We start from the raw sequence: 15162 nt of genomic DNA on the forward strand, positions 1-15162 counted from the left end.
CAGTTGAGTCAACTCAGCGATGCCTACCATCCCTTTTGTTTGGTGCCAACGGTGGCAATGATCAGGAACCATTTACCTTTTTTTGCCTCCTACTATTTCTTTGCTCAAGCTCTCAAAGCCTTAGAAGCTGCTCAAGATAGCACAGGTCTGGGGGAGCTGAGGGAGCCTCATTATAGAACCAAAATAGTTCATTAAATGCAAAGTGACTGCAGGACTGTGGCTACAGGCAGCTGTCTGGTCATGCTTTGCCACAGCCAGGTTATTTTAAAGTTGGTGTAAATTAAGTATGTTCCTTTTATGGCAGTATCTTCTGGGCTCAGGCATCTTTCAAGAAGGCAGGAAAATAATTAATTTTGGATTTGTGCATATTCAGTGTACTTGTGAGAACTACTTTGGAAGCTTTTGTAGGAAAAAAAAAAGTTATAATTTTCAGTTGGATGGGTGGAAACCAGCACTTGATTTAAACAGAATTTATATACATTTGGAAAAAGTGCATGAAATCACTACTTAATGGAATATAATAAATATTTTTGGCAATCATACTTATGTGCTATCCTGAGAAATGTGTTTCTGTACTAAAAGCAAGTGATAAGTAAAATTGGTGAGCAGATGAGTCAGAAAAGAGTTGCAGAGAGAAAACTATTCTTTTGTTGTTGTTATTGTTTATGTTACAAGGGAGAAAGTGTTCTTGTTGTTTAGTTTAGGTTATGCCAGAGCACAGCTAAATGTAAAAAAATTGTGCCAACTTTGTGATGCAAAAGCACAGGTGTTATAACTTTTCTACTTAGAATGATTTATTTAATAAATTATATATTTTTATACCTAGAAGGGACGTCAAATATCACTTAGCACATCATTTCCCAAATTGTATTGCATGAAGTTTCAAAAACTGAGCAAACAAATAAAAACAAAACTGTCCGAAGTTAAACAGTTTTGGGTATCTGGAAGGAATTCAGCCATTTACACTGGTTTATCTAATGCATGATTTCACACAGTGTTTCGTACCATGACGTTCATTGGATCAGCAGCATTTCCTAAATTGATTGCTTTGGTACTGACATTAACATGCTTAGGGACCCAACTTTTCTTATAAGCAAAGGTCAGTGAGCAAATTGCAAAACAGTTCTAATAGTAAAGGAAGTAAGGTCCGAGCAGGCTAAATGGCTGTGCCAAAGCCACAGGGTCTTACTGGTCTTGCCAGGTCTTTGGTTTCTAGAGCTCTACTCTTTCGGCTCCATACTTTACTTTTCATTAGCTGAGATGACCAGCATTTTGCCTCAATATAGACACAGCCTCTTTCCCACTAAACATAAATATCATGCTAACAGGTGGTGAGATGCATTACCAATGCGAGCCAGTTCCTCCAAGGATTTTGACTTGGGCAGAAGAGTGTTTAGCTTGTCACCTGACCTTAGGTGTCAGATCAGATATCTCCCTAGTGAGAAGCTCTTTATGGGAGTTCAAAAATAACTTTCAGCTGTCACATAAGATACTTCTCCAAAAATACAAAGAAAAATTTTATTTACAGGAAAGAATTTAACTTCTCTGGCAATTTCAAAACACCTCTCCCTATATGGTCTATAGCTATATGTGTACAACAAATGCATGCACAGAAATCTTCTGCAAGAAACTGGAACATATAGGTCCCTCAACAAGTGGGACAAGGGCAATAAGAAGATTCTACAGGGATGTTCCAGAAATGTCTTTTATTCTTCTGAAATACTGATTGTTAGAACCATATACAAGATTGAACTGTCTATATTTTCCTGAGAAGGAATATATCAGAGTCAGATTCACTAGCTTGGATGTTTACTGGCATTTTAAACTGCTCATTTGGAGTTAAGAAAAGTAAGCATTGTTTTTTATATCAACAAAATTATATATGTTGTCCCAGATGTATACACAGCTTGTTTGCCAGTAATGTTAGATGCATTTGTTTGTTATGGGGGACTTCTATTTTTATTTCTGGGGGACTTTTAGAAACATTTATTTATTGTGAGGGACTTTTAAAACAAGCTCGTGGTTAAATGATGACTTCCTAAACTATAAGGCAGTATTTAAAAGAGCCATTCTTGTCTATTTAAATGTTTGTAGTTCTGTCAAGATAATTTTGAAAGTGGTGATATATGGTTCAAAGCATCTCAAAGGCTATAGGTTTTTATTGCATATATTCTTTTTTTTAAGATTTTATTTATTTGACACAAAGAGAGACTGAGAGAGGGAATACAAACAGGGAAAGCAGGAGAGGGAGAAGCAGCCTTTCTGCGGAGCAGGGAGCCCCATGTGGGGCTCCATCCCAGGATGCTGGGATCATGATCTGAGTGGAAGGCAGATGCTTAAAGACTGAGCCACCCAGGCGTCTCCATTGCATATGTTGTGATACATACTCATTTATTTGCTTTAAGGGGGTTTTATTTTAAAATTGCAAAAGCAACACATATGAAAGAGAGTTAAATGGTATAAAAACATCGTAACAAAAAGTTCTCTCCTGTCCTCTCCAACCCCCAATGTCTTTTTCTAAATCTTACAGATATTCTTCTGCTTTCCCAATGCAGATAGAAAGTCTTGATGTTTAACAAGATAGACTTTACAATTTTCTTTCTGCATATTCACATGCACATCATTTTACAAGAGTGGGATTGTATCATATGACCAATGAGTTTTGAAGAAGTTTATTTTCCATTACATGCTTGCCCTTTCTCTTCTCTCCAATCAGTACCTTCCTGATCACCCAAGAATAATGCACATTGATAGATTCTTCCATTTTTCTCTCTGTGCTTTGTGTGGTTTTTCCTTCCATCCTTCTTGACTATTAATGAGATATTCATACATATATATGTATGTTTCTATTATGTTTTATTAATATTTCTTTTTTGATTTTTCAGTTTCCATTTTTATTTGTATTGTATGTATTTGTTTGTATTCCTTAAATGTATTTCACCAGACTGATAAAATGAAGTGCCCCAGTGAATGTGCTCAATATTTAGTGAAGCTATAATCCTGGTCTTAAAAATTACCTTAATCCACAAAAAACATAACATATATGTATAGATAACTGAGACTACTTTCATACAAGCATCTCTTTAATACCGATTATTTTATAATTAGTAGAATGTCCATACCCTCAAATCTGCGTATTTTTGTTAATTGATGTTAAATTCCGTATTGCCTGGTATCACTATTATTTACTATTTATTTCAATTCAGTTAATTAACACAGAATATATTATTGGTTTCAGAGGTATATAGATCTGTGATTCATCAGTCTTATATAATACCTAGTGCTCCTGTCATCACATGCCCTCCTTAATGTCCATCTCCCAGTTACCCCCTCTGGTATCAGTATTTTAATACCTGCTTTGTATTATGTTTACTTAATATCCCTTTGTCTAATCCATTCATTTTCAGACTTTAAAAAAATCTGATTTTTTTCAACTTTTAGTGGAGAATTCAGCCTAATAACTTACATACTTGGTATTTTTTCCAACTTAAATTTATATTTATGTTTCACTTAACTTCGTTGTTGTCTTTTTCTTCTCTTTATTTTATAAGATCTAATAATGTTGTAACCCTTCCTTTTATGCCCCTCGTGTTAATTTGGGAATTTTCCTCTGTCTTTTCCCATGGTTAGTAGCTGTTTTCCAATGTTCATAATGAAACCTAGTATTCCTTACTCTTATATGAAAATGAAGTTCCAACCATTGGTTCCAGCAGTAGACTCTCTTTCTTAACTCTTTCCCATCTGCTTTCCTTCCTCTCCCCTTATAAGACCTTCACAATATTTGCATGTATGATTTTTCTGTGTTATCTCTTCTCCACCAGTTAAGAATGCTGGATTATTTTCTTTTTCTTTTCCCTAAGTTTTGCTGTCCTAGATTTAGTACCTTTTTTTCTAAATTAGCAGATGCATTTTTATTGTCACATGTCTCATCCATTGAAAAGATTTTTCAGTACTTCTGTTAAATATACAGAGATCTGATTTTATCCTTTTAAATTTAACTCTAAGTTATAAAGAGGAGTACATTTTTCCCCATTCTTTTATTTCTTCTTTATCTTTGTCTCTTAAGATTTCTGAGCTTATTCATTTTGCTATTTTACCAGGGTCATTTTTTTATTGTTTTCTCAGACAGAGTGTGTGGGTGGAATTTTTTATTCTTTGTCCATAGCAGATTCTTTTTATTTGTAATGCATTCTCAGTTAGCCTACAGTTCTGGAATTTTATCAGAGTTTATCTTTTTTTTTTTTTTTCTTTCTTTAAGTCAATCACAACTAGAACTCTGAGTTTTTGCAATCTATAGGACCAGGTCTCTATATCTCTTTCCTCCATATTTTTCTTTGTATTCTTTAGAACCTCTTATTTACCTATGCTTTATCTCCTCTAGCTATCCTCTGAGTTACAATTTATGATTTCTATTTGGTTATTTTGTTTTTCTTTCTTTTTTGAATTTTAAATGATACATCTCTTTAAGTAGTATTAAATATAATCAAACTCCAGTATAATAGGAGAATCATAACATGGGGTCTACTGAAATTGGGTTTAATCTGGACTTGGATACTGTTTTGTTATCATATTGAGGAATAATTTGTAGACAGTGAGGCTTATCATTCTACATTTTTACTCCATTTTCATAGACTTTCTGTCTTTTTGGTTCTATTAATATATTTCTCTTCTTTTATATGAAATTGAATTTTATTCAAAATAAGAGAAAAATAAAACTACAGTGAGATACTTTTTCTCTTTTCTTGGGTTGGCAAACAATTTAAAGTTTGGCAACACATTCTACTGGCAAGACTGAGTGGCATCTTCCTTAATTACTGGTGGAAATGCAGATGATAGAACCCATTACAGTGAGCAGTTCAGCCGTCCCTAACAAAATTACGTATGCATTTCCTTTTTAAAAATTTTATTTATTTACTTATTTATTTTTATTCCTATATAATTGACATATAGTGTTATATTAGTTTCAAGTATACAATATAGTGATTTAACAACTCTGTACATTACTCAGTGCTCATCAGAATAAGTGTACTCTTTAATCGCCATCACCTGTATCACCCATTCCCCCATCCACCTCCTCTCTGGTAACCATCAGTTTGTTCTCTATATATAAAAGTCTGTTTTATTGTCTCTTTTTTCTTTATTCATTTGTTTTGTTTCTTAAGTCCCACATATGAGTGAAATCATATGGTTTTTATCTTTCTCTGACTCTTATTTCAGCTAGGGTCTAGGTCGATCCATGCATGATTGCAAATGGCAGGATTCCCCCCCTTTTTTTTGTGGTGTTAGATTGTTATTTCTTTTCTTTCATTTCTGAGTTTATTTGGATCCCCCCTCTCTCTCTCTCTGTCTTTTTGATGAGTTTGTCTGAAGTATTGCTTTAATATATTTCTTAAGCTTAGTGTTCCAGACTTTTAATTTGTATTTCAATCTCCACCAATTTGTCAACTGATTTTTTCCATTTAATAAACTCTTAATTTTGGTAATTTCCATAAAGTTTAATTTGAATGCTATCTAGTCCCTTAAGTGATTTAATTATTGGTACAAGTTTCCTGTTCTTTTCTGGTCTTTTTTTCCAAAACTTATTAGCAATGTCTTTTGCATGTTACATTTCTTGCAAATTTCATGGCCTGTGGCCTGACCCAGTTCTGGGCTACTTAAATCATGACACAAATAGTAGAATTTTCTTCCTATTGAGACTAGCAGATATTAACAAGCCTATTGTCAGTATCATATAAAGATGGCAGAAAGCCCTTATCTTATTCCCTACTGCCACTTTCCTACTTTTAGTGTTAGTGATAATGTTGTTTTACTTTTAAGGTCTCTTCAGTAATGTGAGACTAGACAAAAATGATACATTCATTCCAGCTTTGGTTAACTTTTCTCTATGGTGTCATTTTAGATTGGGGATCTACCTACTCCTCAGGATCCATTTACAATGTTCCTCAGCATCTCCTCCTGGCCAGAAAGGAATTCAGGAACATTTCTTTCCTTCAGAACTCAAAACAGAAACTTGAAGCTTCATTCATACAGTCTTGCACCACCTGCCTTCCAAAGGTGGCCTTAGCTTGGCTCAGATGAGGCAATCGTTTTGATTTAGCAGAAGGACGCTAAATTTAAAGTGCCATTTTCCCAGAATCTTCTTCAAATTCCTTTAAAATTTATCCATTTACATCTTTATTTGCCTATTTATCTATATATCTGTAATTTTTTCTATATCTATAAATTTATTATTCATCTACCACTTATATATATCATTCAAAGTGGAGAACTTATCATTGATTTTTCTTTACTTAGAATCCTAACATTTATTGCTTCCCATGCTATTATATTGTTTGTGTTTGTTTTGTGATTCCTCAATAAAATGTCTTTTCTATTAGCAATATTATTATTATAATGCAAGATCAAAAAGAGATCATTTGTATGAAGAGAATATATAAAACTGTTACTCTCATTTGCACCCATTTGAACCAGTTTTCCTTTTACTTATTCTTTTTTTTTTTATGGTACAGTATTTTCTCGTGTGTGATGAGAAAAAATGCTTTCTTGCCCCTCACCTTTTGATAGTAACAAATGCTTGAGAAAGTTTTTGAGGGTTCAGATTTATTCATACAATAAATAATTTAAAATTAACCTAAATAATAGGTTAATTTAAATAATTTAAAATTAATCCATCTTTAAAATGTTTATTATAAAAATACTAATAAACATTTTAAAGATGGATTAATCTATCTTCGTAGATAATATCTTACTGAAATAGTACTTGTTCTGTTAAATATAGACATGTTATCCAAGTAAAACTTAAGATTTCTATCTTGTCTTGCAAACTAAAGAATTGCCTAACTGTTGTAATCTAAATGTTTACCCTTTAACATGTAAATGACCTTCTCTGAGAATTAATTGGCCATGCACTACTTTTTTGAAGGTTAAGAGGTGAAAATAAAGCCAGTTATTTATTTAAAGCCAATAAATGAGTAGAGCATTTTCTGACTTTAGTTGCCTCTGAGAAATCATTGTTAGAACCATGCATTAGGAGAAGTTTTTCTTCTTTTTAAAGTTCAAATATATTCTGTTGAAAATGAGTATTTTTGTAACTGATAGTATTTTCCTTTCTCTTTGGTCAACAAGGAGCTGAGCTTCAAATAAGGGTTAATTCTAGCCACGTTGTTAGCCTTTAGTTCTTGCACATTTGTTTACTCTGACTCTCATCCCATAACACTTCCTTTCCCCTATACCAGTTTTCACTTAGGCTTTGTAGTTGCCTTTATACTTGTCTTGTTGTTGGTTTTCCATATATTGTGAAATTAGGGAGTGTAAAGCAAACTAGATAGGTAAATGAAGTAGTCATTGAGAAGCTAAATAAATAAACATCTAAATAAATAAACAGCTAAAAAACAACAACTGTGGCTTAGAAAGTATTTTGACCTATGTTATACTTGATCTCTTACACTCATTAAATGAAACTTCAAGGATATACTTGAAAGACTTGAAAGCTTTTAGAATAATTAGGAGACATTTCATCAATCATTAGCCTGGTCTTTACTGGCAGATTGGTGCTGGTTAGATGTCTGTCAGGTAAAGAATGCAGGGACTTGCCGGATGGTGTACTATAGATAAGGTCTAAGGTCAGGGTGTTAGATTTACTGGGAAATTACTACCAAACAAACAAATGAAAAAAAATGTTTTTGCTATGGATAATATTTCCTATTGAAACACATATAATCAAATATTTACTTATTTCTATCTAACAGGTACACCATAAGAAGACAAAGGAAATAAATCATATTCTTCTAGGTTTTGTTAACCTCAACGCTAGGTAATTCTATCTTCATAGATTCTGAACTACTCTTGACTATTCATCCTTACAGTTGAGAAAGGATGATCTTTCTAAATGCAAATTTAAATCATGTAAGTTTTCTGCTTAAAGTTATTTATTGTATATTTTCATATATAACTTAAAATCCAGACTTTGTATAGTATAAAGTCCTCTATTAGGGGGTACTTGCTACCTGTCTGGGTTAATTTCTGAAACTCTCTTCAACAAACCTTGTAATCCAACAATAATAAATTATGTGCCATTCCCAATACACAACACATTCTGTCTTACTTTACAAAAAAAGAGTCATATTATCTTCTGCAACTGTCTTTTCTTTGCTGTACAATCTGGTATACTCATCCTTAGCTCATAGGACAAATTTTTTGAATTTCATAGAAAATATTAGTTGTCTGTGCTTTTCTGCTATCATAACTCTATGTGCATGTTGGCAAATGGTTGGTGATCCAATCATATGTCACCCTACCCTTACATTATTATAAAAGAACTTTGATGTCCTTGCCTTCCTTAACTTCTTTGTCTGTTTACAGTAGACATTACTGTATTGCATAAATTTTTAGCTGCCTTGAATATGGACACACATAAGGCAAACATTATCAGAAAAGAGAAGATAGTCTTGGTTAGAAGAGAATGTGGGGCAGGAGGAGGACTGTGACAGCGAGAGGATGAGTGCGAACTACCTTCCACACCGAAAATATTATATAACAAATGAAGGTGTGTGGAAAATTACCACGATTGCCATGCCCCCAAGAAGAGACAGAACATGAACAGGGAACCTGTATAAAATCAATGGAATCATAATTAGAGGGAGTAGGGACGGAGATGTGTGCTTTGACTGTTGTTTTTGTAATAGGGGCCACTCATCCTTAAACACAGTTTTGATGCAATGACTTGGAGACAACGATAACAAATGCCATAGACTCTAATAAATTTGAATCTACAAGAACTGATTTTTTCTACATGTAGAGATGGTCCTATACCTGGGGAAATGCAATAGGAGAGAGATTCAGCTTACTTCTAGGATAGGGCTTACATTTTGCATTAAAATTAATAGTTTTGTCTCCCTTTACATAATCCCTTTAGGGAGAGTGCCTTGACTATTTACTTTTATATCCTTAGAATCTTGTGTAATATTGAAATGTTGAGTGAACGTATGTACGACTGAGTGAAAAATAATAATTGAATAAATACATTGTGTTGGTAATTGTTTCTGCCAGCAGAGGGAAAAATATTAATGTTTCCTAAGAACTGAAGTACTTGGAGTATTTGATTGCTAGATTGCACTGCAGATGGGATATGGATCCCACTCAGAAAAGTAGAATTTAACATAGCATAGAATAATCACTAAGATGATATGAGAATAGATATTTTGTATTACCAAGACACTGATACTTCTTCATCAATTGAAATGGTATTTAGGACTTCTGCAGAGCTTGAAACATAGCTACTAAAGCACTATTAAAAATCCATCGTGTTATCTAGAAAGGAAAATTCAAATGTATAAGATGCTGGGTTGATAATTTAGCTTCATCATACTGTGTAATGTACATGAATAAGATTCCTTTCTCTGTCATATGTATAAGCAGCTAATGTTAAAAGCACATGAAAAATAAATGCGTTTTTAATTATTGGCTGCATTTATGTTGCTGTAGAATCTCAGAGAATTTTATCCTTTTTTTTTTTTTAAAGATCTTTATTTATTTATTTGACAGAGATCACAAGTAGGCAGAGAGACAGGCAGAGAGAGAGGAGGAAGCAGGCTCCCCACGGAGCAGAGAGCCCTAGGTGGGGCTCAATCCCAGGACTCTGGGATCATGACCCGAGCCGAAAGCAGAGGCTGAACCCACTGAGCCACCCAGGCGCCCCAAGAGAATTTCATCCTTTTTAAACTAGATTATCATTCTTTAGTGATCTCTATCGTGTGTATGAAGTCAGACCTTCCTGAAAGTGTTAATTTGGAGGACTAAAGTGATGATAAATATGGCCCACACTTAAATCTTTGTTTTTTGTTTTGTTTTGCTTTGTTTTAAAGAATTTATTTATTTGACAGAGAGAGAGAGATTACAAGTAGGAAGAGAGAGGGGGAAAGCAGGCTTCCTGCTGAGCAGAGAGCCCGATGTGGGGCTTGATCCCAGGACCCTGAGATCATGACTGAGCCGAAGGCAGAGGCTTAACCCACTGATCCACCCAGGTACCCCTTAAATCTCTTTATGTAAAGTCATTCTTTGTAATCACAGTATTAGCTTTTGGCAAAAATGGCATCCTTCTCTTGGGGCGCCTGGGTGGCTCAGTGGGTTAAAGCCTCTGCTTTTGACTCAGGTCATGATCCCAGTGTCCTGGGATCGAGCCCCTCATTGGGCTCTCTGCTCAGCAGGGAGCCTGCTTTCTCCTCTCTCTCTGCCTACTTGTGATCTCTGTTTGTCAAATGAATAAATAAATAAATATTTCCAAAAAAATGGCATCCTTCTCAGTGCCTTTTGTATCTAGATGACTAGAGTATCTAGATGACTAGAGTAATTCTCTCACTTTTCAACATATAAACTTTGTAGGTAGTCTACCTTAATCTCATGATCTGATTACTTTTGAAGTTAACTACTACTGAAGTAGAGTTGACATAAAATGCTGTATTAGTTTCAGTTATACAACAAAGTGATTTGGAAATTCTACACATTATGCAGTGCTTTGCCACGATAGGTGTAGACACCATCTGTGTTCATATGCTACGTAGGGTAATGTTGAGCCTCGAGAGATAACCACAGAAAATGAGAGATGTAGTATGTAGTTGGGAGTTTTAGGACCTGCCAATCTGTTCACCAGTCACATACCAGTAATACTATTTGTTTCTTAAAGATTCTCTAACTAAAGCAAAATCAGCATTTTGAAATAAATTTCACAACAAATATTCCTTTATATAAAAAATTGTAGAAATGGATCCTTTGGCATCTGAGTGATGCATATTAAAAGTACATCTCATTGTAGTGTGGCTTTCTTTCTGTCTTTCTTTCTCTCTTTCTTTCTTTTTTTGATCACGTGTGCTTGTGGGCAGTGGAGAGGAGCAGAGGGAGAAGAAGAGAGAATCTTAAGCAGGCCCAATGCTCAGCACAGAGCCCCATGCAGACTCAATCTCACAACCCTGAGATCATTGAAATCAAGAGTCATTTGCTTAATGGACTTGAGCCACGCTGGTGCTCCATGTGGGATTCTGAAAGTAGTTACAATAAAGTGAATTTCTGTTAGAAAATTAAGAAAAAAAAAACAGTTTTTATCTATAGATGAAATAAAATTTATTTATATCTTTATTCGCAATTTACCATGAATGTAGAATAATGACATTTTAAAAATAGATTTTATTTATATATTTGGCAGAGAGAGAAAGAGAGAGAGTGCAAAAGCACAGGGAGCAACAGGCAGAAAGAGAAGTAGGCTTCCTGCAGAACTTAATCCCAGGACCCTGGGATCATGACCTGAGCCACAGGCAGCCATTTAAGCAACTGAGCAACCCAGGCATCCTGAGTAATAACATTTTGTTACATTAGTTATTATATCTCTTCTTTTGCTTAGAATTTGTTTTGTTTTGTTTTAGAGACAGAGGGCCCATGGGCATGCAGAGGGGAGGTGGGGCAGAGTAAGAGGAAGAGAGAGAATCCCAAGCAGGCTATGTGCTCAGCACAGAGCCCCACCTGGGGGCTCCATCTCAGGACCCAGAGATCATGACCTGAGCCAAAACTGAGAGTCAGATGCTCAGACAACTGAGCCACCCAGGTACCCCTAGAATATGTTTGAAAAGAAAGACACTGGCTCATATTTTTCTTTAAAATCTTAACTATGAAATATCCAAACTCACATTACACTAGAGAAATATTTAATGAACAGATATATGCTTAAACCTATTTATTTATTTATTTAAAATATTTTATTTATTTATATAGAGAGATCACAAGTAGGCAGAGAGGCAGGCAGAGAGAGAGGAGGAAGCAGACTCCCTGCTGAGCAGCGAGCCTGATGTGGGGCTCGATCCCAGGACCCTGGGATCATGATCTGAGCCAAAGGCAGAGGCTTAACCCACTGAGCCACCCAGGTGCCTCTTACTTAAACCTATTTAATTCCTATTAACATTTGGACATTTTTGCTACTTTTTTGTTGTTATGAATGTATTTATAAGTAAAGATATCATGGTGTTTTATCTTTAATCTTTTATTAAAGATAAAGATAAAAGATAAAGATAAAAGATGTTTTATCTTTTATCTTTAAATATCACATATACATCTATAATAAATTTGAAAATCTCTGATATAACCACAATACTGTTAGCTCATCTGAAAGTTTAAAATATTTTCCAAAAATGATTTACTATCCAGTCTATATTCAGATGTTACCAACTATCCCCAAAATATATTTTATGGCTGTTTTATTTTATACTGTTTTTTTAAAATTTTATACTTTTTAATTTTATATTTTTTATTATTTAAAAAAAAGTTTTTTAAAGATTTTTATTTATTTGACAGAGAGAGACACAGTGAGAGAGGGAACACAAGCAGGGGGACTGGAAGAGAGAGAATCAGGCTTCCTGCAAGGAGCAGGGAGCCTGATGTGGGGCTCGATCCCAGGACCCTGGGATTATGACCTGAGCTGAAGGCAGATGCTTAATGATTGAGCCACCCAGGTGCCCCTAGTTTAAATTTTTTATTTATATACTGTTGTTTATTTTATATTTTTAAAATTTTTATACTGTTTTAAGACTAGCATCTGTACATTTTATTATATCTCTTTAGTCCTTTAATCTAGAACAGTTCTAACATGAGATTTTTTAATGATAGTCACTGAAATATTATAAGGAGGAATACTTTATGATGATAGTTGTACCCTTCATCTTGTTAGGATGGTTGGTTGTTGTAGCATCTGCCACAGGACATTTGCTCAGACCTTCTCGACACAGAAACCTTGTGGTGGAGAGTATGGTCAGCTGACAGCCTTTAGTTGCTGTACGTTTAGGTTTCACCTCAGCTTTCACTCAGGGGCCTTACTCTCTCTTCCCCAGTTTCTTCTAGCCGATTTCTTACATATCTACTTCTGTCCTGGTGACTTTTGGAGGTCCTGAAATGATTTAAAAAAAAAAAAAAAGTGGTGCGAATAATGTGAAAAATTCTCTTTACACTCATTATGGTTTCTCTCTTTCTTATACACACACAGATATACGTGTATATACACATATGCATATATATCTATATATATCGGTAATATATGGAAATGAATGGAAAGCAACAGCATTCTATTGTATTTACTGTATTTAATATTTTCCATTTTATTGTCATGCAGCACTAAAGTAATACATAATGGTTTAATAAATTATTCTGAAATGTGGGAATTATGACTGCTCCTTGCCCGGGGATTTTCTGTGTATTTTCACTCCACAATTACAAACCACTAATAAACAGTAAATAGTTCAGAATAAAATACTGAACGGTAGCACTTACTCTCATCAGAGGAATGCCATCTTTAATCATCGAACTAGGACTCTGTTTATTTTACTAATACGTTGATGAGAACAAAATTATATGAAGTTATTCATTAAGCTTCAATTTTTGTTATCGAAATACAGAATGTGGGAGATTCAAATGTGCTTTTATTTTCTCATGGGATTCAGTTGAACAATTGAATTTACTTTCATTTACTCATTTACCCATTTACTCATTTACTCAAACAATTCATTTCCTCATTTAATTCTACGAGTTTGTACTGAATTCCTGGACAGGGAAAGATTTGCCATCATTGAATACTTGTCTCAATCCTCAGGTTGTTTCATGGAACGAATAAGTTTGGAAGAGGAAAGAAGTTCTGGAAGCTCAAGGAAGGGTGTAGGAATTACAACCGGAGAGGCCAGAGAAAGCATCCAGCTTTGCTGCTGGACTATTTTGCTCTTTGGGTACCACCTCAACACCGAAGGGCCCAGTAAATATGTGCATCCTGGATTATACAAAAAACAAACCTGCCCCCGGCCTTCCCTTCAGGCCAAACTGCAAGCGGGATCCCAGGCCACCTCCCCACCAGCGCTCCACCACGGACAGTCCTGTTTCCATTTTATAAAGATAGTGGAGTGGGATTGCTGCAACCTTGGGACTAACGACTATCTAAACATTGCCTAAAAGAAGATTTCTGTTGACGTGGAGCAGAATACATCTATTACCCACTGTCTGAGAGACTTCAGCAATGCAGAAACACTGTGTAGTGAACAGACCTGTTACTGTCAAATGTGCTGGAGGAAGCAGGAGGCCCAGAAAAGGATGAGAGTGAAAAAGCTGCCCATGATTTTGGCCCCGCACCTGAAGCGGTTCAAGTACATGGAGCAGCTCCACAGGTACACCAAGCTGTCTCACCAGGTGGTCTTCGCCCTGGAACTCTCCCTCTTCAGCACTTCCAGCGATGTCGTGCAAATGGACCGCATGTACGACTTGGTGGCTGAGGTGGTTCACTGTGGCAGTGGTCCTAATCCCCGGCATTGTATTACTATTGTGAAGAGTCGTGGCTTTGGGCTTTGGTTTGATGATGACATTGTAGAGAAAAGAGATGCCCAAGCTATTGAGGAACTCTATGGCCTGGCATCAGATGTATCAAAAAATTTAGAATCTGGATATATATATATATTTTAAAGATTTTATTTATTTATTTGACAGACAGAGATCACAAGTAGGCAGAGAGGCAGGCAGAGAGAGAGGAGGAAGCAGGCTCCCTGCTGAGCAGAGAGCCTGATGCGGGGCTTGATCCCAGGACCCTGGGATCATGGGATTATGACCTGAGCTGAAAGCAGAGGCTTTAACCCACTTAGCCACTACCCAGGCGCCCCATTCTGGATATATTTTATTCTTTTTTTTTTTTTTTTAAGATTTTATTTCTTTATTTGCCAGAGAGAGAGAGAGAGAGCTCGAGCGCACAGGCAGGCAGAGTGGCAGCAGAGGCAGAGGGAGAGGCAGGCTCCCCGCTGAGCAAGGAGCCCGATGTGGGACTCGATCCCAGGACGCTGGGATCATGACCTGAGCCGAAGGCAGCAGCTTAACCAACTGAGCCACCCAGGCGTCCCCTGGATGTATTTTATTCTATCAGTCAAGAGAATAACTTAAAGAACTGCAGGACTAAATCAAATGGGAAACATTCAAAGCACTCTTACATGGTTCCCCTACAGACTTTCCTCCCCAGCAGCCCTCCAGGGGTAGGACGCCACGTTGGATGGCCTGGCTGTGTTAGACTTTCTCACTCTTTGTTTTTTGTTTTTTTTTTTTTTTTACATGCAGCACTATTTGTGGTTTTATTTTAGTCTGAGGTAGGGTTATCTGCAA

At 35.7% G+C, this 15162-nt stretch overlaps 1 protein-coding gene across 1 annotated transcript; it reads left to right on the forward strand.

Moving 5' to 3' along the window:
* Positions 1-1006: 1006 nt before the first annotated feature.
* On the forward strand, positions 1007-14941 carry LOC116591860 (ubiquitin carboxyl-terminal hydrolase 46-like). The gene is made up of 3 exons (XM_032345200.1): positions 1007-1051; positions 13978-14462; positions 14914-14941. Exons 1-3 carry the CDS (start codon positions 1007-1009, stop codon positions 14939-14941), a joined length of 558 nt encoding a protein of 185 aa, XP_032201091.1.
* Positions 14942-15162: the final 221 nt, after the last annotated feature.

The sequence above is a fragment of the Mustela erminea genome, chromosome 1 (genome assembly GCF_009829155.1).
Source record: "Mustela erminea isolate mMusErm1 chromosome 1, mMusErm1.Pri, whole genome shotgun sequence".
Lineage (NCBI taxonomy): Eukaryota > Metazoa > Chordata > Mammalia > Carnivora > Mustelidae > Mustela > Mustela erminea.

Excerpts from the sequence above, each read along its gene's own strand:
- LOC116591860 (XM_032345200.1), top strand. The coding sequence starts at position 1,007 with ATGACGTTCATTGGATCAGCAGCATTTCCTAAATTGATTGCTTTG. Across the intron at positions 1,052-13,977 it reads TTCCTAAATTGATTGCTTTG|AAGATTTCTGTTGACGTGGA; the intron begins GTACTGACATTA and ends ATTGCCTAAAAG. Across the intron at positions 14,463-14,913 it reads AAAAATTTAGAATCTGGATA|TATTTTATTCTATCAGTCAA; the intron begins TATATATATATT and ends GTCCCCTGGATG.